Genomic DNA, 25,409 nt, shown 5'->3' with positions numbered 1-25,409 from the left:
TTTTGCGGGAAAAGACAAGGATTAAGATTTAAAATTTTATATTTAATGGTTAATAAATATATTTTTTAGAGATAACTCAATAAACGTTTAACCTAAAGATCGAACAAGTATAGCTTAATTGAAAAAAAAAAGTTTTTGTATGCAAACACATTGTTCGACTGACTGTGTTTAGCTTCTCATAAAACATGAAAAGCCCTACGAAGTCTATGAAAACACTGTAATTCTTTAGATTTGAAAAGTATGGAAAAAGCATGTACATTTTATATTTATGTACTATGCATATCTATAATAAACAAATATTCAACAATTTTATAAAACAACGACATCTATATTAAGCTATCTAAAGTAAAAAATAGATTGGGAATTGCAATACAACATTATAATATAAACTTACTTAAGGTTTAGATAATTATGAGTGTAATTATAAAACATAGGTGACAAAAATACAAGTAATGTTATAAAACATTTTTTTAAGTTATCAAAATAAATGTTTACTAGATTTAAAGTGTGGAAACATTTATAACAAAAATTAAGTTATAAAAGTTTTAAAACAAAATTTACTTCACAATACTGTCCTGGACAACACATTAAAAGGTATTCGTGGTGTACGACTCAATAACCGAAAGTTTTTTTGGTACATCAGGTCCTTAGACCAAATATTTTGAGCACTTTTTTTTGTCGTTCAATAAACTATAACTATACTAGTTAGACATTTTTTAATATTAATCTCTTAGTTGTTAATAAAATTTATATATATATTAAAACTTACCACATTATTTTTCATGGAATATAATCACAAACAATCTTTGACTGTAAATTGAAACAAGGTTAAATTAAATAAGTAAAAAAGTTAAAAAAACTAAATAAGCTTATACCGGCTTAACTGGAGGTACTTTTAAATTTTGGTATAACGGTGAAAAAGCACTTTAAAATATAAATTATAAAAAAAAGTAATCGTTTGTCAAATTACGTATGGAACTATTTTAAAAAGGCATAAAAGAAGGTAACAAATAGCATGTAGCATAGTTTGTAGAACCAAGCAGATTACTAGTGGTGTAAAAAAAACGTTTTAATAATGCAGCTTGAAAAGAACAGCATTGGATCAGAAAGTAAAAATTACTTCTGAGCTGAAGGAAATACATGTTGTATGTTTGTCCACACAATAGACAGATGTTCTTGAAATAAACTTCAGTTATACCCTTTTTACTTACTTTTACGACAAAGTTTCACGAACAATAAGTATAATTAGGTATGCGATACCAGAAAGCTGCATATTTTATAATTTTGTTGTGCTATCTTCTATCAAAACTACTTTAAAGTTTGTACCCATCAATCAATAAGTATTTTCAATCGGGTTTAAACATTGATACCAAATATTTGTTAAATTTAGTTATTGTGTTGTTTTATAAGTTTTGTTTCTTAGATTATTTTTATAATTTCTTATTCATTTGTATGATCTCTACTTTATTCGAAGTTAATAGCTTCATGTTTTTTTTAACTAATTGGTTTACTTACAGGTTACACAAAAGTCTTTAAATTTATTTAGAACAAAAATAAAAACCTTTTTTTTACAGTGATTTTAACTATCTCCAAATACTCACAAAACACATGCATCGAAACAGAATTAAATAACTGTTAGAATAAGTTTAAGCAAACATTTTAACAGGTACTTTAGTACATAATTTATTACAATTTTACTGTAAAATTCATATAAAGCTCCATTTGGTTCAATATGTTATAAATTTTAAGTAGTGCATAGTTTTTAAAAGTTTGTTAAATATTTCAAGCACCAGTAGTAATTAAACAATGACCATTTAAGAATTAGATTTATTTTACAAAATTTTACAAGTTGTAACCCAACACACTACTTAAAAAAGTAAATATACCATAATAACAATAACATTTTTTACATAATTTTTTTTTTTGTTAAACTCGATCATTTTATAAAGTAATTGTTAGATAACATCTCTGAATATCAAACAAAAACTTAAAAACTATATTTAAATTTGTTTTGTTCAACTAATACAGGTTTAAGTTTAAGTATAACAATTAGTTGTCTAAAATAAATAAATTTTGAAACAACTGAAGGGAAAATGTAAGCATATTTAAGATTTATAAATCAAAAAAACAATTAAAGACCAAAAAAACTTAACTAAACTAAAAAAAAATATTAATTCAAAAAAAATATTTTTTAATTTTAAGTTTATCTCTTGACTATACGAATAATGCAAAGTTGTATGTAAACAAGTGAAGAATTTCAAGCACAAAAGGTTTAGAGAAAACAAAAATAACCTTATAAGCATAAAAGCTTTTAAAGTGACAATATAATAAAGAAATTAATAAAACTACTACTTTGAATAATTTTGCATAAAAAGGAAACAGGTTTTTTTTTAACAATTTGTAAAACAATAATTTGTAAAAAAAGTTCAATGTTAAGCAAGCTTTACAAGTTATTTCTAAAGTAATAAAATGTTTACGCAAAAAATGTTAACCGACATTAACAGCTTTGTAATATACGAAAAATCACTAAAAACAGTTTTTTATGTGTATACGGTTAAAAATAACTTTAACATAATATTTATTGATTTAATTCCAAAAAACATCAAAGAAGCTAGCTAATTAGTTTTTTCAAATAACAAAATCAGTTGTTATTCTACTTCGAAATCAATAAGTGTTTGTACTTTTAATAGTCTTTTAATAAAAATCATATTATAAAACCACTTAACTAAAATATTTAAAAATATGAAAAATAAATAATACAAAAAAAAACTAGTTTTAGAATTTAAAAAATACCAAATTTTTAAACTAGTTTTAAAAGTACCATATTTTTTAAAATTCTAACAGCTTTCTATTACAAATCTAAGTTTTTTTCTGAAAAAAAGTTTGTATTTTATTAAATTTAATTATATAAACGAAAAACTATTATGTTTTGTGTCTTAGAAAAAATAACAATTAAGTAAAAAATAAAATTTTTAGTACTAATTTTTGTTTAAGTATAAGTATTCTAGTTTAGTGATTAAAACATTCTTGTTTTACATTTTAGTCTTTTGTAATAGAAAATATATAGTTAAAGTTGATGAACTATTATGATATAAAAAAGAAAACTATTATGTAGGAAATTTTATATGTTTTTTGACTAATTGATTGGTTAAAACTCCTTTTATTTGACGCTTGTATTGTCACTATAAAAATCGTAAAAAAAAGTTTATGTATTTAGATGTAATTAAGGTTTACTTTTTTTTACTAAAAAAAGCTAAACATGATAATGACTTTAAAGCAAAAGCACTTTAAATTATACTTAATTATCATACATCATTAAAAATCACCTTAAAGTAGCTTTTTTAGATGGTTCAAGTTATTTCTAGTTTTAAAAGCTTATAGAATTTTTTCAAATGTTAGTTTACTTTAGTAGAGCTAGTTATAGTGTAGTCTAATATTTTAGCTCATTTATGAAGTGTTTTAAATAAAAAAAAAATTTAATGTACCATAAAACCAAACAAGGTCTAAAGTTTTTGTGGATATGAAAGATTTTAATTAAAATAGCTAATATTTTCCATCACTTCAGTTAGTATTTTTTAAATTGTTTAATAACTCATTTTAAAGCCAGTATTTTTTTAATTATCGTTGTATCAAAACTTAGATAGTTAGCACTTTTTCTTAATATAGTTATATAATTAGCTATTTTGAATTTCCATTGCATATCAACTAAACCATTATGACATTTGTACACAATTTCATATTTCTAGTCATTGTTTTACTTAATCATCAGAACTCAGAGATATGATTTAAATTTAAACGAATGAAAATTTTAAACTTAACTTCAAGGAAGTAAGACGAAATAATTGTTTTTAAATTAATAACTGTGGCATCGGCTGCAGTTCCAAGGTCGCTTCTGATTGACCAATATTTTACTTTTATTTATTTGAAGTAATAAAACTTTTATTTTCCTTTTTTTAAATATTTGGGTAAGGTGGGTTACGGATAAGGATATAGATGTTCTTAATTTTCTGTTATATTATCACTTTACATCATTTGCATAATGTTATGAAAATATTTCTATAAGCTTATTGCAGCCGACCCATAACTGGGTAGTTTTACTGAGTCGCTGAAGTTTATGAGTTAATTCGAGGAAACTTATTTTAAACCTTTGATTAAACAGACTGTATTTAAAAACATATCTTTCAAATATTGAACAAAACAAGTATTGTTGAAATTCAAAAGTAAACTTAACACTACAAATTTTAAAAAGGAACATTGACAAAAAATTCTTTAAACACTTATTGAAGCAAGGTCATTTAATTAAGAACTAACAAAGAAGTTTGCAGCTTTGTAATAAATAAGGACTTGTTTTAATAAATTTTTGACTCTAGTAGACAAAAAAAACGTAGTAAAACTTATAACTTAACTTCACAAATAATTTTTTGGTCAAAACATTATGTTACTAACAAATCGTAGTAATTTTTACAAGTTTTGAGTAAATTAATATTGACAACTTTCTAACAAAAGTTTCATCAATGTTTAGTTATTGATCTTGAATATGTTACTCTATATATACACAAACTGCTACAGAAATAGTGGGTAAACTATTTTTTTATTACGACAAATTCTAACAAAGTAACTGTGAACAAAAAAACTTAAGGTTTATAAGGAGAAAAAGTTAACAAATCGTTTAAATATAAAAAATACCATTTTAATAAAACGTTGTTTTATAAAATAATTTCACTAATACAAACCATTCATAAAGCGACAGCTGACTTTAATTAGAAAACAAAACATATAAACTTCGAAGACATTCTAAACACACTTAAGCGAGCCACACATTATTAGCAAGTTATAATTGGGACTCATCGTAAACAAAATCTTCAGGAACTTTAGGCTCCTCTCCTTCGTCTTCTTTGGTGATTTTAGGACCTCCAGCTGAAAACACCGAAAAAATTAAATTTCTTAATAACAACTTTTTTAACTTATTAAAACCTACATTTTCAGAACAGTTTCTACTATATCTTATATGGTTGTGCTAGTACAGCTTTGTAAAAAAATGTTAGCCGTTTAATAAATTTAACTAAATAAACAAAAATTGAAGTGTTTTATGGCTATTGAAGTTCGTAAAAGTTTATGTATGCTTTGACTACTTACAGGGTTGCCACTCGTTTTTTCAAAAACTTTTCCAGGTTTTTAAAGTACTCATTTTTAGGTATATTTATAGTTTAGACTTAAGTTAAAGGTAAGAAACTGTTTTAAATAGTATAAAAACATTGAAAAGATAATGTAAAGCTACTTTAAAAATGTTTTTTAATAAAAACATTTTGATGATAACAATTTTTCTTTATTTATATGATAGATTTTTTGAGTCAAATCGAAATTTTACTACTAAACATGTGAAAATTGTTAAAATTCCAGGTTTTTTCGGTGATTTTTTTTTCGAAATTCCAGGTTTCCAGGTATAGTGACAACCCTGTACTTACTAAACATTACTTATAAGTTTTACTAAGCTAAAAAGTCTCAAAGTTTAGCTGAAGTTAATCAACTTTACTGCATGATCATCTTTTAGATAAAACATTAATTGATACTTTGAAAAATAAAGTACTTATTGCAGATAGTCTAATTATAGTAGTCTATTAAAAATGTGAAGTTTTGAAAACTAAGTTTATAATTGCGTTTATAATATTACCTGCTACAGGCTCGAGAAGCTCTTCAGGTTCACTTGAATTGTTGTTCTTCAGGATAATAATTCCACCGTAAGACAACTAGAAATAAATTGAATAATTACACATGAAAAAATATAAACTAACTACTTGGTGGTTTAAAAATATAGTATTTATTTATCAAAAAATTAATTTCAAAATATTTTTATGACAACAAAAAAGTGAACTAAAGTTAGTTTTATGAAAACATTTTTTAAAGTTTATGTTATTTAAAGGTTTGTCTGCTTTATTTTTGTACACGACAAAAATAAAATTAAAGAAAAAGCAACCTAAAATCCTAACAATTGTGTTTGAAATCCAAAGACTAAACTTATATCATTCAAAAATATTTAACGATAATACTGTTTATTTTTAAAACTTAAGCATTGCTAACTTAGAATTAATCAAAGCTGAACATAAAATTAAAAGAAAGTATTTGTATTAAAGTAAAATGATTAAACTCCCTAATTTTTTCCTAATAAAAAGCTGAAGTTTTTACATTACAAAAGTTTTAATTTCATTTATATTTTTGGATATAGTCAGGAGTATTAAAGAAACAAACCGATTTAAGTGGAGTGTATCGGCAGTCCTGGGGCATTTTAATCACCTTGAGTTGAGGCGGAATCGCCCTGCATGGGTTGGCAACCATCTCGAAATTTCGTTCAGGTTTCTTTGCTTCTGCCTCTTTCTCCTGTACAAAAAAGTAGTTCAACTTTTATTTTGTTTAACAATTTGTGACTTAATTTTCAATCATTTTCAAAAAACTAAAACAATGTAATGATTCAATATAAGAACTTTTTTTTTAATTGATGATATAAAACACTTTTTCAAGTTTAAACTGGACTGAAAATATAAAACTATATATTATATCTAATCGTTTTAGAGTTTTTTGATTTTTCTGAAACTCAAATCTGCAATATAGCCATGAAATTAAAGATAATTCAATAAATGAAAAACTTTGCGTGTAAAAATTTAAATTTTAAAATAAATCGTAAACCAAATGCATCCTTTAGTTATAAACCTATCAAGACACAAATCCTTGAAGAAATTTTATGAATTATAATATATATAAAACTACCATTGTTTTTATTCAATATCAAAAATTTTATATAGTAAATAATAAACATTGAGATAAATTTTCAAATAATTTGAAAACTTACAGCAGAGTCAACTTCCATTGCTTCCGATTTCTTCTTATCATCCTAAAAAATAAAATAAAATACATAGTTTGTTTACAAAGAAAAGTTTGTGGTTTGCAATTGTTTTCTTTTATAAATATTCACGCTAAAATTGGCATAAGCATTTGTCAAATAACATATTAAAAAAAAATTGTTAAAACAATAACCATTTCAATATAAAAACTTAAATACTAAATGAAAATGTTTAAAAATATTTTGAACTAAAATAAAATTTTAGAACTGATAAAATTTAATTACTCTGAATGGGATATCATAAACATATAATAAAGTTAATATGTTTATACTCAAGTTTCCCAGGATTATTTATACTAGAGTGCATAAAACATAAATGGATTTATTAAAGTTTTATAAACCAAGGCTAGTAAAAGCAATCGATTTAAGTAAGTGACTGAAACGCAAGAAGGTTTACTTATGTGATACAATAATAAACTATACAAAGCTAAAAGGTCGAATTTCAGCGAATATTAACGCTATTTCTTTTCCTCAAATTTAAAACTAATTAAAATAAATTAAATCGAAAACACACCACTTCCATGGACTCAACGTTGCTGGTTTTGCTGGTGGCTGCGCTCGATGCACGCCTCCTTCCCCGCTTCTGCTTGTGCTTGTTGGTGGTTGACAGCACCGCCGTCTCCACCTTCTCCTGCTCCTTGCCCTTCTTCTCTTCCAGCTGCACCGGGTAGGCGAAGGTGGACGGTTTCGCGTTTGAACGGTACTCGAACTTGGGCATCTGAAAAATATTACGAGTAACAGCATTTGTAAGATTACTTCAGCTTTTATTTGGTACAAAAAATTAAATGTTGTTTCAACTTAGAGACTTATGAATTTATGACATTCCTTAAATAAAAAAAATTTCATAAAAGCTAAAAAACTATAATTAAGTATTTATCTTTAGATGAAAATATTTTAAAACACAACCTTGAGGTCAGCATTGAGCCCAATGATAGCAGATGGAGTGAAAGTGAGAGATAGGAAATGGGCGAGTGGATACCAGTACCAAAATTGATTGAACACCAACATTCCAACCACTGCTGACATGTTGACATGTCCCGTCCTCGATTGTAGTGAAAGTGTCACGTTTCTACCACCTGCCAAAAGGAAATATAACTATTTGGTTTCTTACTATTTTTGAGAACATTATTTTGAAAGTTAAAACTTTTAAATGTGTAAATTATTGAACATACCAGCATCAATGATTCCTTGCGCAAGAATGGCTCCTTTTTTGGCCATGACATCTTCGTGTTTGTCGTTGATCACTTTCTTGTACAATTCTCTGAATGTTTTAACCTGCAAAAATTTCATTTATCAGTAACTCGTTTGTAAAGTAGTACTATAAATCATATGCGACCTGACATAGCCAATAAATGGTTTTTTAAAGACTAAGTTAAAAAGCTATCCGTTGTTAGACAGTTTTATGAGCAATTTTAGATACAAACGTAAGAAAAATGGTGTTGTAAAAAGAAGAATTTTAGTTTTGGCTTCTACAACCAAAAAATTAATAAAATATTTATGATATAGTTAAGTCAATTCCTTTTTTTAAATTTAATTTTAAGTGTCAACTTTAATTTTAATGGTTTTTAAAGTATAAGTATTTATTTGTGATTATAAAAAATCATTAGGTTAAAAGGGACAGCGTAAAAATCTAGATATTTATGATATTTTTAATACCATGATATTAACAATAGTTATAAAAGCTAGTTATACGAAAAATAAAAATCACAATTAACTTACTTTAGGGCAGGAAATATCAGTATGTTGTATCAGCACCATAGATGAGGCGATTAAAGCTCCCTGCCTCACATAATTTACTGAATCAGCTGAAAGTGTTTCTAGGATTGCTAATGCTTCCTGTATAAAAAGGTATGTTAAAGTTAATACTTTATTCAAAACAATTAACTTTCACAAAAAAGAAAGAAGTATTTTGTAATTAATGTTATATAATAATCTTTATATAAGAAATAGATAATTATCTTACATTATAAATTTTAATAAAAGTTTAATTATATAGGCAAATAAGAAAATAAAAGTTATCTCAGGTTATAATTAACTAAAAAATAGCAACTTACCCTATTACCAGTACCAGCACACGCAATTCCAAGTGCCATGGCGGATCCGTATCTAACATGAGGATTGTAACTCTCAGATAACAACGACACAACAGAAGGAGCTTGGTTTGGAGACCTATTTAATTTAAAGCGTATTTAATGAGTATTCTTAGTTTTAGTTTATAGCACAAACCCAAAGTTTATATTTTAATTTAGTTTTTAAAGTAAACTTTCTGTACATAAAAATAAAAGTAAAACAAGATATTTCAAAAATAATCCTACACAACTACAACTAAACAAAATCATCTATATTACCAAGTTTTTAAAATAATTTAGTGGTGTAAACACTTAAAATAAGTGTAAAGACTATAAATTCATGTTAATTTTTAGACAACTTAATTTAAATTAAAACAGTTTTTTAGTGTGTAACCAACTAAAAAATAAACTGTTCTTTATTTAAAGAAAGTTCTAGAAAAAAAAAAAAACTAATTTAAGTAATACTGCTAAAACAACTTTATTATTCAAACAAAAATTTCAAACTTGCAACATTGTTCAAATAGTATAGTATGATAATTTGTTTTGTTGGTGTATATTTGTAAAGTTGACATTGGAAAGTATTTGTTTTGGCGTGCTTACTCTGGCAAGAAAATGTAAACTTTGACAAACATCAATAAATCCTCTTAAGGCTCATAAGAGCATTAAAGTCGAAAAAAATTTTCACGTTTGAGTACGGTAAGCCCACCAGCAAGAATAAACTTCTGCAGCCAGCGGAAGCAAATCGAAAATTCATTAAACGACATCATAAGACGATTTAGGCACATTTTCAGAGTTTATTGAATGGTTATGCGGCGACTAATAATTGAATAAGCCCTGGTCTTACAAGAACAACGAGCTTAGCACAAAGAAAAATAAATAAAAGGTAAACAAAAGTCAAGCGCAATCGCTATGCTTAGTAGTGAAAACTTTTCTTTGAGACAGTTTGAAAAGCATGCGAGTAGAAAAAGGCGTTTGTTATTTTTTCAACGAGTAAATCGCTGCCATTAGTTAGAAGCTTAATTCCTGAAAGAATCAGATGTTTAAATGAGGCAGTTGATAGTAACTAGATAGTATTTGTTGGACTATGAATTTATGAGTAATCAGCTTTAGATAGAACTTAGATTCTGTTAATTTGTTGTGGAAGGGCGAGTTTTTCGAGACAAGAGGAAATTTAATTATTTATTTATTGAAGGCTAAGGTCGCCTGACTTAACATGACCTTACAAGAGATATTGCAATTATTTTATCTATTTTTTTTAGTTTTTTAATAAGTTATGAACGAAAGCTATACGAATCAAACCAACAGAGGAAACAACACTTTCGGAGGTAATATTATGTTTGTTAATTATATTTTAAACTTATTTGTATTTTTAAATTTATAAGACAAAACTTTTGTACTAAATTATAAACAACATTGAAATTTTATCACTAGTACTCTAAATATATACTTCTTCAAGTTGTTTTGTTTTCAATAAATACAATCAGTTAGTGTGTACAACTAATCTCAACTTTTTATATCAGGTAAACAAAACTGAGGTTTTTAATAAAGTAAAGCTTTTAAAACATACAAAAATAAAAAAAATTTTAACTTACACTATTTAATGCAATCTGGAGTTAACGAACTTGTATTCTGCTATTGATTGAAATGCAGGAAATTAATATACGAAGATATGTAATCCGTTTACTTTTTATGTAATGCACCAAACAGTACTAATACACACTAACCTTATGCTTCGTTAAATGGTTTTTATTTTAATGAAATAACGCATATTAGAACTGATACATTTTTTCAATATGAATTAAGTAATATTAAAACAATTTTGGTTTTAAGTCCAAACATACAGCTGCTACTTTAATTCCCTTAAGTAAAGGTTAGAACTCTCATGATTATGAATTTACGTGGAAACAAAAATCTTTACTAATTGAACAAAAACAATACTTAACGATTTTTATTTCAAATACAAAAGTTTATCTTTCAAAATATAAGAAAGTATTTTTTTTATTTTCAATTAAGCACTTTTCTGAATAAAAAAAACTAGATACTTTTCATAAACCAATTTATAGTATCATTAATTTTTGTAGATTATATATATAAAAAAAAGTAATACAAAACTTACTATAACACGATTAAAAAAATTATTAATAAAACTAAATGTTTTTTCACTGTAACCTTGTTTGTCAACTCTCTAAAAATTGCTTTACATTTAAAAATATTTGTTTAACTAAATCTGACAGATGAGTTAAAGTCCAAAACAAAATATACATAAAAACTTTTTAATAATTTATTAATTGCATTTGGTTACTAAACCATACTTTATATTATACTTATAAAATGAAAATTTTTTTAATTTTTCCGTTATAGTAAAGTTTTAATATAATTAAAACATATAACCAAAGGAAGTTTTAGAAGTTAAAATACTCGACTAAGTAACAAAATTGACAGTCAGTTACTGTTAAAATTATAAATATAAAACTGTAGTTTAAATAAGGTAGATTTTATACTGAATAAAAAAACACTTTTTTTATACAAACAATTATGCAAGTTAATAGATAACAAAATATTTTCAGATGCAATTTCCGAAACTAACGAACACAATTGGATAATTTTAGCACTTTTACCGTTGGTGATATTAGTAGCGGTGGGTAATTTGTTCGTGATCGCAGCTGTTTACATGGAAAAAAAGCTACAGAGCGCCACAAACTACTTTTTAACTTCGCTGGCCGTTGCTGACTTGCTAGTGGCTATTATGGTCATGCCTCCTAGCATGGCTATGATATTTTTCAGTTAGTTACTTTTTCACAAATTCAAAGTGTTATAGGTTGACAACAATAGGTCATTGACGTTTTCAGACGTGTGTTGATAAACTAAATAGCTAAAACAATTTATATATGTCTTATAATATTTTATAAAATAATTAAATTTAAGACATTTGAATCCCTTACTCTTAAACAAAACAAATTAACTACAGGGCGATTGTTTGCTCTATCGTGAACACTTTATTTGAACTGTGCCAAGCTATAAATAGAGTTTTTCACAAAACAAGTAGAGCTATACGTAACAACTGAAATTTAATTTATAAATTAATGTGCTTGTCAATTTGTATGCTGACCGTTTATTATTTTTAAACACAAAGTTGTTGAACACGTGATTAAGTAATAAAACAGCCGTTAAAGTTTGTTTGAAATTTAAATACTAATAAACAAATCTTATTAGCATAACAGTTGCTATGATTCGAGTTTAATAAACTAGATATTGTTTAGTTTTTAAAGAAAAATTATTTTTTATACAGACAATAACTGGCCATTTTCAAACAAAGCTTGCGCAGTGTGGCTGATGCTAGACGTGTTTTTTAGCACATCCTCGATATTACACTTGTGCACGCTTTCGTTAAATCGGTACATGGCATTATCTAGACCATTTCACACACGCCACCAATCAACAGTCAGTGTTAAGTATTATAACGGAAGTTGCAAATACTCACCAGATGCTAGCAATAACAACAAAAGGATGATTTTAGTAAAGATTTGTGGTGTTTGGCTGGCAGCATTAGGTTAGTTTACATAACAAACTCAAGCTATTCGAGCTGTACTTGAATACTTTTTATGACTTAAGTACAACTTTAGAGAACTGAACAGTTAATCAAATTAAGATCTAAGTATCAGTTGTTTCAAGTACTATTATTTTTTCTGAACTTAAAACCAAATTTTAACCCGTGTAAGTACTAAAGATGTACCTAAAACTAACAAATGTAGTTATTTTAAAAGTAATTGTAAACAAAGTTGTAATAGATCAAACATAACAGTTCTATTTTTACAGCAATTTCAGCTCCTATACCAATATTGGGATCGCACGACGCAGATAACATAATTAAAGGAGGAGTATGCACTATATACAATCAGTACTTCGCAATTTTCGGCTCTGTAGTCGCATTCTTTCTGCCTTTGTGCGTAATGATAGTAGTTCACTTGCTGACTATTAGGATACTGCGCCAGCAAATAACCGTTGTGTCAAGCATGATGAACACAACAAGGGAAAGCAGGTTCAGTTACAACAGGGCTCTGAGAGTTTCAACTGTTTCAAGCAACAACCACAAGCAGCTTTTGCTAAATTCAAGCAAACACGACTCAACCAAACAGAAGAGTATAGGTGAGTTCTTGATACAAATGATTTTTTTTCGATGGAAATTATCAACTAGCATCACTTGTTTTTTTATTAGTAAATTACACACTTTATAAATAAACAACGAACTTCACCACACGACCTACAACAACAGCTTTCGAAACAACCCTTGACCAGTTTTGTCCTTATTATGAATCATCAGGCAAGAATAGTCGGGAGAAGCCGCTGCTAAGACCTAACCAAGCGGGCTAAAGTACATAAGACCGTTTGCCCACAACGTTTTAATTTTTTTATTTTTTGTTGCATAATTAGTTTAATTTCGCTTTACAAATTAACCAGTTTAGTTGAACTATACAACAAAAATTAACTGAATAAATTAAATAGATATTGAATAAAATAATATATTTAATTTGAATAACAAAAAATAAAAATGTACTTGACATTAAATAAAGTTTAGTTTATACTAACTTTCCGTAATCCAACTGAACTAGACAATTTGTAAAGCGAGAGTAAACTACAAATGCAACAAAAAAATTAAATATTTCAAACATAAGAAGTACATAATCTTGTATTAGAAAGAATAGACTTATTTACTACGGATAAAAGAATTAAGTTTTAAACTTTCTAATAATTTCCATTTTTTTGGAAATTTAAGTTAAAGTTCACAAACTTAAAAAATGTGAAGGTTCTTAAAAGAAAATTACCTACGTCAATTCAAACACAAAAAGTAAGTTTTTTTCTTTAAAGGTTAATGTTAAGCGTATGAGACCCTCATAAAACTATTTTAAACGACCAGCTTAATGAAGTGAAACCTAAATGAGATAAAATCAAGATGTGGCAAGTTAGCTGTCACACTGCCGACGCTTCGACAAAATTCAACTTTTGAATAAATTATTTAACTCAATGGCAGTCTATATAAACTTGCAGTAAGCGGCAAGCAAGAACAATTTATCCGAACTGCTTATTAGAGCTGAGGGTGATAGACATTACACGGAAAAGCTATTAACTTTTGAATTGAATTTTTGCAGAAAAAAGTGAACAGGTTGAGAAGTACGTGCAGTTTGAAGGGGAAGAAAATGTTGAAAGACAGAAAAAGAACTTTTCATTCATGTAAGACAAGTGACTGTTGTAACAACCTTTTGAAATTATGATTTACACATAAAAATTTTACGATTTTTTTTTCGAAACAATTGCTAGTTGTTGATTTTTGGTTTGAATCGAGAAAAAAAAAGGAAGTTTATTTAATTATTTACTAAAAACTTAAATATTAATAGTACAAAACAAAAAGCACATGTCAAAGAACTTAAAAACTTAAAGAAAACTTGTTTTAATTGAAATAAACAATAAATCTTTAAAAAATAAAGAACTAATTTTCAAGCGAATCTCAAAAGTGAAGTGTTTAAAAACACAGGCAACTGTTGGTCAAGTCAAAACTTATTTTTAGAAGCAAACCTAAATATGGAAGTCGAAAAAAGAAAAAGCTCGAAAAGAAAATGTCTTTGGGTAAAAGAAAAGCGATAGTCAGCATAAGAAATGAACAAAGAGCCTTAAAGGTTTGCAGACTCTGTTTAAATATTCTTACATATTATTAATATTATTGCAAGTTTATTGTCCATATGATAGACCTAGGCATCAAAACATAGGCCACTTACACTGAAAGACACATAATGAAAAAATCAAAAATAAAAGTAACATAAAAAGTTCATTTTGTTTAAAACAATGATAAAAACATAATTTAATATAAAATTTATGATTAACATAAAAAGGAAAATTTTTAATAACAAACTTGTACTTATTTACGCCTTGATGTAGAAGGATCAACATTAAATATCTAAATGCATTAACTAACAACAAAAACAAAAAGCTAAAGCCCCAAGCAAAAATATACTGGTCAGATAATAAAAATTTAAAACATTGAAAAAGGATTATTTATTAATAGCGGAGTTTAATTTTTTTTCAATCCTTAAATTTGAACCAAAAGCAATATTGAGCATTTTCATTTTACTTAACTTCTACTGTTTACTAAAAATAAATTTGCAGGCTTTAGGACTTATTTTCACATTATTTTGTGTTTTTTGGTGTCCGTTCTTCCTTACAAACTTTATTACTCGCCTGTGCAAGAGCTGCAACTTGAAGTTAATGTACAGGTTATTAGACTGGTGAGTTTTTTTTTATTGAACTATATTTTTCAGCTTTATGAAGTATGTAGTCACTATAACAGACAAAACAAATCAAAATTTGTAAAAAAAAAAAGTTTGAAAATTAAAAAATAACTGACATAACTTTCTCACAGGTTTGTGTGGGTTGGTTACTTATCGTCAGGAATCAACCCACTCGTATACACCATGTTCAGCAGGCAGTTTCGAAGAACTTTTGTCAGAATGCTCACTTGCTCGAATGACAAGCAAACACAAATCATAAACAACAAGACTACAATTCATTGAACAAATCATATTTTTGAAAGTTGCGCAGCTTTCTAACTTTTTGTTTCTTTTTTACTTTTACGTGAATAAAAAATACTTCACTACTTTTTTTAAATTTTGTTATATATATACAAACTCACTTAACTTTTTTATAAATAAAACCTTTCTACAACGTATAAACACCGACTCAAACAAATAAAGATCTATGGAAATCAGCTAACAAAACAAAAAAAATCTTGTTTTAAGTGTTAAGAAAGAGTTTGGAAACTAAATAGTTTAAAATGTGTTAAAAATAATTATAATCTTGTCTTATTAAACATTGAAAACTAACCTGAACATGACAAAACCGAGAGACTCGACAGCAGCCCTTCTTACGTCATCGTTGACATCAGACACGGCGAAGTGGAGCAGCTTTCGGTTGGCCTTGTTGCTTCCCGATCCGACATAAGCCATTGCAATGGCGTACATGCCACACCTGCGCAGGATGGGGTCCTTGTCAACTATGAGTTGCTCGATGAGCGAGTCGGCTTCTTCCATGCGGCCGTATGCAAGCTGTTAAAGTTTTTTTTACACTTACATTGTGGTTGCGGACAGTTATCGATCTTTCTTATAACTAAATGAGCACATAAGTTTTTTCAAGTTTTTAAAAATAATATTTAAGTTTAGATTTACAAAAATAAATCTTACAAGAGCGATTCCAATAGCAAGACCTCTGATTATTTTCTCGTGTTGTGTTTCCTGCGCGTAAGAAATCATGTCCTTTATGGCTTCAGTGTTGTTTGATCCTGTGAAACAATTTTATTAACTATTAATTAAAGTAAATCCTAAGTTATTATAGATTTTTTTTGCCTCGATATAATTAATAAACCAACAATATTTGTAAATATACCAAACGTTTAGAAAAGGGCTACAAAACAAATTTAAACTATTTGGGAAATAACTATGAAATTGTTTTAGGAAAACATAAAGTCTGAAGTTTTCTAAAGTTAAAATTAGAATTTAAATTTATTTTTTACCTGACACTCAATTTCTATATAAAATATTAATATTTTTATGAAAAAATTGCTGATAACGGTTAAAATTAGAACAAAACATTTTATTTTGTCGTTGGTCTCTATCACCATCTAGCGGTTAAATTTATAAAACAATTTAATTTTGCAAAAAGATTACATCTGATTGAGTACAATAGTCAAGACTAACGGTTTTCAAAATGCTTTGATCTAGTTTGAAAATTATTAGACTAAAAAAACCACATTAGGATTGTGTATTGAAATGTAACAGTTTAAAATTTAAAATTAACTAGAAACAAATTTAAAACATTTGTAATTGGATACTAAAGGCAGACAAATTTATAAATTCATCATTTTAAAAAACATAAAAATTAAAACTTTATTGATAACTAATATAAAACCAAACCAATCATGACGAGTCCCATAGCAAGTCCTGCGGCTTCTCCAATTACAGCGTCATCTTGGTACAAATTGTTCTTCAATTGCTGGTACACATCTTTGTCTGTGGTTCCCATTGCAGCCAGTCCTAGACCCAAGCATCCACCATGCTTAACAGTCTGTTTAAAGTTGAAGAAACATTTAGACTAAAATATTTTGTTGTAAAGTTTATTCAGTGCTATAAAAACAACTATTTATAATATATTAAGTACTCTTTAAAACTTATTATTTCGGAGCTCGAATTATTTGTGAATAAAAAACATAATAATAAATACAAAATCTTTATAAAATCTATGCTTATCAACCCAACCTCATTAGTTGCTGCTTCAAGTTGCTGTGTGAGATATTCGGTGATCTTTCCCCTGCCGTGGTTTGCATGAATCAAACCGATAGCGTACAAACCACCACCCTCTTGGTAAGGGCTTCCTGTAGTGGAGGATTTTGGCAGATAGGTTGCCATGAGTGACAAAGAGTCATTTTCGTGACCCTTGTGAATGACTCCGAGTGAGGAGGTCGCTGTGAATTTTGCCCAGTTGGCAGCTCTTGATAACCAGTCCAAGTTGTCCCTAAAGATAAATTTTTCATATTTAACTTTATTAAATAAAGGATAAGATTTTTTTTTAAGCTGTTAAATATTCAAGTTTTTATGTTAACAAAATTTATAACTTGTGTTTAATTTTCCACTATCACAGCATTTCAAAGGGATAAACTTTTAGCGCTTTTTAAATATGTATAGTTTACATATAATTTCAAAGTCAATAAAAAACCTTAGAAATTGATCAATAGTTGTACCAGCATGCATGAAACCATTTGCAATAACACATCCATTGTGGCATATCGAATTTCTCACCTTGAAAAATGCAGTGTTCACAAATATCTACTTTTTATATTTTACAATAAATCAGCACTTCAAATTATACACAAACTTAAATCGAATTACACTAACCGAGAAAACAAAAACTATAAGTATAATAAGTTATAATTTTTATATAACCAAAACGATTTATTTGAAATGATTTTAAATTAACATACTAATTTCTTAATCTACTTTATCCAAATAAATTAAATAGAACTTGTTGTAGAAAAACAAAAAATATAATTAATATTAACTCGTACTTTATATATACTTTTAATTGTGCAAGCTTATGAAAAATTTAACAAATTTACTTGATCTTTGGTGTTTTTCAGGATGAGCGAATCTGTGTGGTTATTCCTGATAAGAAATTGAAGATACAACTCTATACTTTTAGCGCCATCTAAAATGGAAGAAAGAGTCTCAACCCTTTCTTTTAATTGCTTGCTTTTATCCGACTCTTGCTAAACGTACAAACAAAATTTTGATAGATTTATCTTAGTTTTATTTAACTGTACGAAAGACTGCAACTAAAATACTTATACTTTTTAAATTATCTTATTTTCAGTTTAAATTCACTAGCACATCGTCAAAATTAATAAGTAAATTCACAAAAGTTATAACTTGTGTTGAACCATCATAAAAAAATATGAGCAAAGTGAACACCAATAAACTTACAAGACATACATTAATTTCATGCAACAGTTAAAATACTTAAAATAAGTACTATTGAAAACCTTTTTTTAATATCAAGTTAGACCAAAACTTGCGCATTTAAAAACCATTTTAAATGTAGAAGTATTAATTTTAACAAAAGTGGTATTTTTCAACGGTTTAGAATGCTTAATGTTTATATTTAGATTTATATTTTATAACTTTAAAAAATATTAGTTTTATTTACATTTTTTATCTAATACAAAACTATCTACTTTTAAAAAAATTATAGAGCTTTTATAAAAGTATTATTTAATAAAGATATATATTTACGATTTATCTTTAAATTTTAAAACTAAATAAACCAAATATCAGTGTACTTACAGCTTCAGAAGGCAAACTCAGTTTAAGTGCATCAACAACTGAAGATAAGAAATGCTGAGCAGCTGAATCATATAAATCAAATCCTATTTGGTAGGCTAGCGATAGTTGGTCCTGTTCAATGAATAAAAGACAATATATAAATTAATATTATTTAAGTAATTTTCTATAAATGACATTTTTGGAAATTTGGGGTTATAAATATGTTTTTATATTGGAATTATCAAACTACTTTGAGTTGTGTAGTAGCAGAAAAATGTATTGATTATGTTAAAACTGTTTTATAATTGTTCTGTAAACTTTTAAATTACATAACAAAAGAGTATGAAATGTTATACATATCTTATTAGGTATTTCACTCTTGATTTTATGCTTTTGGGAAAGTTCACGAGGTGTAAAAGAAATCAAATAACTAGATGTATTACAAGTTAAAAGCAATTAAATCTATAAATATATATAACCTGCAATAATAAGTTTTTTAACACTAACTTCAAAAAGTTATATAAAAATAAAAAATTTAAGAGAACTAACAACATTTCCGTTCAGTAGCTTAATGAGTATTTCAGCGACGGCACTTGGGTTATTAAGATATATCAGACACTGACAGATATTTATGTAGTCAGGCTGGCTAATACCATTCAATTGTGAGTGATCAAGGTCAGAGTGAAGTTTCACCAGTAATCTGAGAATATCTTCCCGCAGTCCTTTGTGTTGGATTACTCGAGCACACATGTTCGTGCAATAACTTACGACTTCATTAGAATTTCCCTAATAGTTATTATATAATTAGAATAAAATAGAATAATATGAATAAAATACTTGAATTGCACAAGTTACTCTTTTATAAAATTACTTTAAAATTTAGAACTAAACATCAGAATAAATTCTCAACTTTTGTAATTAGTTTGATATGTATAAATTTTATACATTATTTTCTGCTTATACTTAAAAATTACAGTCACAAACTAGATCTAAAAAAATTTAAATCAAAAATTACTAACTTTGAAGTAAAAAAGGTAAGTACCTAAATATATTTAAGGTCAAAATAAGGCCTGGCTGATAAAGGTTAATTTAAAACATAAATGAAGCCTTTGGCTTAAACTTTTTTACTTGTTAGATTTTTGGTATCAGGTAAAATTTAATTTATAAAATATATCAAACTAACCGCTTCCTTAATGGTACGCTCAAGCACATCCAGCCTTCTTGTTTGAATGGCAATTCCAACAGCAGTTTTGTATTGTGTTGGGTTAAGATCTTCAATAACTCTGTTTACAATTTCTTCTAATCTTGGGTCGATTTCAGGAAGCATCTCACCTGTAGCCTTTGCATTGTACTCTTCTTGCTTCAGTTTTGTGTACTGGTCGATACACTGATCTATAATGCATAATTTAATTACATTTTAAGTTCAAACAACTAACATAGAAAATTATTAACTAAAACAGGCATGACGAATATAATTTGGGTAGAGAATTTTAGTTAGTTATTCTTTCAATAATAAAAGTATCTCTTTTGAATGTAATGCATAGTAAACATTGATTTAATTATTGTTATTGTAATTAGTTTTATTTATACCATACATTTAACTTATAAACTAATCACACAATTTTTTTATTAACTAAGTAGTTTAATTATATTACCGTTAAGAATTTAAACCAAAATCTAACAAATTTAAAAAATTAAATACAAACTTTAATTTTTAAGCTAGTCAGTTATCAGTTAGTCTTTTTTTTAACTATACAAACATTTAATCGATCTTAGTAATAAGAATACAGAAATTAAAACAAATACTTACTGACGATTGTTACTGCATACTCAGTGCCATCCCTAATATTAAACTGATCTTCAGCTCTCAGTGCATAATCCATGGCATCTCTCATTGATCCAAGATAATAATAAAGTTTTGAGGCTAACAAAGCGGAAAGTTCTCGATGTTTGAAGTCTTCAGTTTCATACAAAACCTCACTAAAAAAGTAATAAATTAAAAAAAATTAAGTGATGTATTCTACAAAATATATATTTTACTTATTACTTACTTTTAAGTTGTATAAAATATATTTTGTTTGTATTCTAAATTTAAAGGATTTTAATAAATTTTCTTTAATTGTTTGGAAGAAAAAAAAATTAAGTTTAAAAAAACTTTTATAACATAAATAGATTTGTTGGAAACATTTATTTTGCAAAAATGTAGATGTAAAACATAGTGCTATTTAATACTAATTTCTTTTCAAATGACTTACCACTAAAAGGTTATAAAAATAATAATAATACTAAAAAACCACAAGGGCAACATATTTATAAAATAAATTGTAAAAAATGTATTCTCTTAGTATGGTTATAAACAAAATTTTGTTTTTTGAATTATAATTATGATTTTTTAGATAATTCATTTTTGAATTTATTTTTTAAACAAGCTATAAGCCTTAATACAACAAAATAGTACTATAACTTTTTAATACACTTACATTTTTTCTACTGAATCAGATATTTCAGGCCAAAAATCACCAACTATCTGGTTGAGGCGTTCTAAAGCCCAAACTTTCAGCTCATCTTCTGGTTCATCAAGAAATGAAATTATCCCAGCTATAATAAAATATAAAGGGTTTTAAGTTTGTTGGTATAAAAATTTGATTTATTTATTTTAGCTAACAAAATTTATTTTGCAAAAATATTTGTTATTGTTGTTAATAATGATACAAGTATTGGATTAATAAGATATTAAGTAAAACTTTATTCTTATAGTTTCAATTAAAAGAATGATACAAAAAGTTGAAAAAAAGTTTACATTCCTCCATATAAAACTAATATTTAGCTTTTTTAATTAACTTTAAACTGCAAAACTAATTTATTAATATTGTTTAAAAATTAAAACTATTAAACTTCAAATAGTAACATATGATTAAAACTCAAATAAAGAAGTCTTACCTGCAGACGTGATCATTTTGAATTTATTATTATTTCAATTTTAACCACTGTAAAACAATCAATGTTATCACTAAGTAAAAACTTGAATTGTAGTTATAAATACAATACAAATTTATATAAAACCAAATTCTAATTGAGAAATAACAGTTGCACAGTATATAAACTTAACTTAGCCTTTTCATGAAACAAAACAATTTGTGTTAAATTTCATTGAAGTGTAGCTATAATTTAACAATCACATTTTTAAAACAAACAACAAATAAACTTGAAAAATTAATATTATTAATATTTAAAATTATTTTTATAAAAATTTTGTAACATAAATATTTACAGGGTTGCCACTTGTTTTTTCAAATTTTTTTCCAGGTTTTCAAAATTTTCTCCAGGTTTTTAAAAATGCACATTTTTGGGTCTATTTTAAGTTTATTATTTATTAAATTTAAGGTAAAAAACTATGTTAATTAGTATAAAAACATTGAAAAGATATTGTTAAGCTACTTTAAATGTGTTTTTGAATGAAAAGCTTTAGATGATGACCACCCTTTTTTGGTTTTTACCTAATTTTATATAGTTTTTGCTAAGCTACAAGATGCTTTTTACAGATTTTAAAAATTCAAAATAATTTTTGAGATATAGCCTGTCAAAGTCGGAGGCAACAATAGGAACCTTATGGGAGGCGCAAACTAAAATGGCAAATAACTAGAAATCGCTAAAAATCTATCTCCTCCTTCGTTTTTTGAGATAACTACCTCAAACTTTCAGGAAATGTATCTTGCAATATTTAGAAAATTCTGTGTGAAGGAATTTTAAAAAAATTAAAAAATAAAAATTTTATAACAAAAAAATTAAAAAAAAACTGTTTTTTTTGTTTATTTTTTATATAAAATTTTTATTTTTTAATTTTTTTAAAATTCCTTCCGACAGAATTTTCTAAATATATCAAGGAACATTTCCTGAAAGTTTGAGATAGTTATCTCAAAAAACGTAGGAGAAGATAGATTTTTAGTAAAATAGTCTATTTTTGCCGTTTTAGTTTGCGCCTCCCATAAGGAACCTGTTGCTGCCTCCGGCTTTGACCAGCTATATCTCAAAAAATATTTTGAATTTGTAAAATCTGTAAAAAGCATTTTGTAGCTTAGTAAAAACTATATAAAATAAGATAAAAAACCAAAAAAGGGTGTTTACCCCCCCCCCCCCCTATGCCCTTAATGTATAACTTTTTTGAAGCAAAAATGCCAGCCTGAGTTAGCCAGAATTTGTTATAAAGATGAAAAATAAGTAGCAAGAGTCAAAAAGTGAAAAAAAACACTACCATTAAACCTTAATATTTATTTTAAATATTAAAAAATCATAATAATTACAACAGGACTTGATAATTAAAAAAGCAAACAATTGATTTTCAAGTCATAAAAACTAGCCAAAGGTTTAAAAAAAAAAATTCAAACTAACAGAGTTTTTCAAAAAACTACAAACAAGTCAGAGTCTGCCTAAATTATACTAAATTTTCTCAATTTTTAAGTAAGCCGAGAAATAAAAATATTTAACTCATATCCAACACATAAAATGAAAAATATCTTTATTTCTTCAAAAACTGCTAAGGTTAAAAATTTAAGTGTTGAAAATAGAGAGTATAACTAATGATAACAATACACTTTTATATGGTAACCTCTGACTCGAGTTCTTTTTTTGTAATATGTAAGTTTTTAAACTAAGTATTTTAAAACAAGCAATGATAATGTAATGTTAAAAATGCTTATAAAACTATAAAATTAAAAATAGTAGTAGTGATCACTAAACTCATCTTAGCTTTCTTACATACACATAAGTATTAAAATTTATCAGAACTTGTTTAGAAAATATACCTGAATTGTATAAAGCCTCCTCTATCCTTACTAATTTTTACACTCAAGCTGTTACTTATAGCTCTACTAGCTACAACTGATTTTATTGTGTGTCTTTGGCTTTAAAACAGTTTCATTTCAGAACATTTGTGATTTTAGTTTCAAATTGGTTCCAATAACATAAAATACTTAAGTACCACTTAATAATAATGTAGTATTTCTTCATATTTCATCAAATTTGTCACTATGAAACAAAAAAGCCAGTTGATTTTTTTTTGCATTAAGTACCAAACAGTAAATAATAGTGTTAAAAAAGCTTAAAAATTTATTTACTAATGGAACATTCAAATCAAAGTGTTTCAAGTAAATCTCAAGAGAAAGACTACTGTACTTTGTACTACTCCTACTAATTATACCTTACATACAGAGTCCTCTTCATTAGATTTATTTTAGAAACTTTAGTTTAAATATCCCATTTATAATATATATATTTTCAAGTTATTTCTGATACAAATTTATTACAGATTACTTTTTTCTTTGTTATTGTTTAAAATTGGCTTTGAATTATTTTAATTAGTTTTATTATTGCAATAAGGCAAAAATCTAAAATTGGCATGTTGTTATTCAAATCAATAACCTGTCTATTTATGAGTAAAAACTTTAAACAATTTGACATCAACTATTATCAATTTTTGATATAAGAACTTAAAACTAAGTACATTGTCATTAAAAAACTTAAAAAAAATAGCTAAGCAAAAAATTTAAAAAAACGTAGAATAGTTTTTTAGTATTTATTTTTTATTCAACTGCTTTCATTAAAAAAAAAATTTTCAAGCTAATTTCAGAGTCTCCATTAAATTTAAAATACTCTGCCTAGGAAAAAAAGATTGAGTTTTTTTTTTGTTACAAAATTTTTGTGAAATGTATCTACCAAAAACAAAAACACTGTTATTTGCTAAGTGATAAGTTTAAATTGGTATTTATAATTGTTATGACTATTTATGTTTTGTGGTTTTTGCTGGTGTTTCTCTAAATGTGCATGATAGTGTGCACAAAAAGTAGTTTAAAATCAATAATAATACTAAAATTATTACAATTGTATCTATTATTTAAAATGGACTGCCACACCATGAATAAAAAATGTTTGTTATATTCTCTCTATTTTGTTATTTTAGACTTTAAGAGTGTAGACCTTGTAAAACACATAAAATCAGTGCTGCCAGAATGCTAATGCTGCTATGCCAATTGAATACTTTTATTAATATTGTGTTTATTGAACAAGGAAAAAAATGCTCAAAAATTTGCTCCTAGAACCTGGTGCACAAAAAAGCCATTTGGTTATCGAGTCACACACCACTTTGATACCTTTTAAAGTTTTAATGTCTTGTCCAGGACAATAATTGCATGTTTATTTTATGTTTAAACATTTGCTCAAATAAGTTATCTACTAATTAAGCAATTTTTTAAACAAGTATGATACAAACTATACAATGCTACCTGCAGCACTTTTAAAGAAAAAATTTTGAGTGATCAAAAACTATTCTGAGTAACATGTAACCTAAGTTTAAAAAAATAATTGTAGATAAAAGTAGTAAGAACCAATAACTAGATATAATCATATTAAGGGCATAGGGGCAAATTTTGGGACTTGGTTGCATGCTTTAATACACATGCTTTTAAAATAAATGCTTTTAAAACTTATTTTGAACTCTTTAAATAAAAAAAATTAAATTTTTAAATAAGCTTAACTTTACTAATTAAAATTGTCTAAGTGTTATAATAAACTTAAATATTAAAAAAAGTA

The 25,409-nt window shown here is 26.4% G+C and overlaps 2 protein-coding genes across 2 annotated transcripts; one reads left to right on the top strand and one right to left on the bottom strand.

The window, feature by feature from the left end:
- Positions 1 to 4,572: 4,572 nt before the first annotated feature.
- Positions 4,573 to 21,813, bottom strand: LOC145834133 (26S proteasome non-ATPase regulatory subunit 1-like). Its single transcript, XM_082941494.1, has 21 exons — positions 21,765 to 21,813; positions 21,305 to 21,422; positions 20,635 to 20,804; positions 20,008 to 20,216; positions 19,374 to 19,610; positions 18,846 to 18,956; positions 18,122 to 18,271; positions 17,722 to 17,804; positions 17,265 to 17,520; positions 16,923 to 17,073; positions 16,194 to 16,291; positions 15,838 to 16,058; positions 8,950 to 9,064; positions 8,615 to 8,731; positions 8,068 to 8,170; positions 7,802 to 7,971; positions 7,410 to 7,613; positions 6,845 to 6,886; positions 6,247 to 6,375; positions 5,672 to 5,747; positions 4,573 to 4,917 (listed from the first exon to the last, which is right to left on the bottom strand). Exons 1-21 carry the CDS (start codon positions 21,778 to 21,780, stop codon positions 4,832 to 4,834), a joined length of 2,862 nt encoding a protein of 953 aa, XP_082797620.1. The 5' UTR covers positions 21,781 to 21,813; the 3' UTR covers positions 4,573 to 4,831.
- Positions 10,238 to 15,527, top strand: LOC145837945 (5-hydroxytryptamine receptor 2A-like). Its single transcript, XM_082945480.1, has 8 exons — positions 10,238 to 10,289; positions 11,532 to 11,747; positions 12,254 to 12,514; positions 12,781 to 13,110; positions 14,112 to 14,193; positions 14,495 to 14,636; positions 15,124 to 15,242; positions 15,377 to 15,527. The coding sequence occupies exons 1-8, from the start codon at positions 10,238 to 10,240 to the stop codon at positions 15,525 to 15,527; spliced, it is 1,353 nt and encodes a 450-aa protein (XP_082801606.1).
- Positions 21,814 to 25,409: the final 3,596 nt, after the last annotated feature.

The sequence above is a fragment of the Thalia democratica genome, chromosome 1 (assembly GCF_965202585.1).
Source record: "Thalia democratica chromosome 1, ktThaDemo2.hap1.1, whole genome shotgun sequence".
Classification (NCBI taxonomy): domain Eukaryota; kingdom Metazoa; phylum Chordata; class Thaliacea; order Salpida; family Salpidae; genus Thalia; species Thalia democratica.
This window is presented reverse-complemented; position numbering and strand designations above follow the sequence as displayed.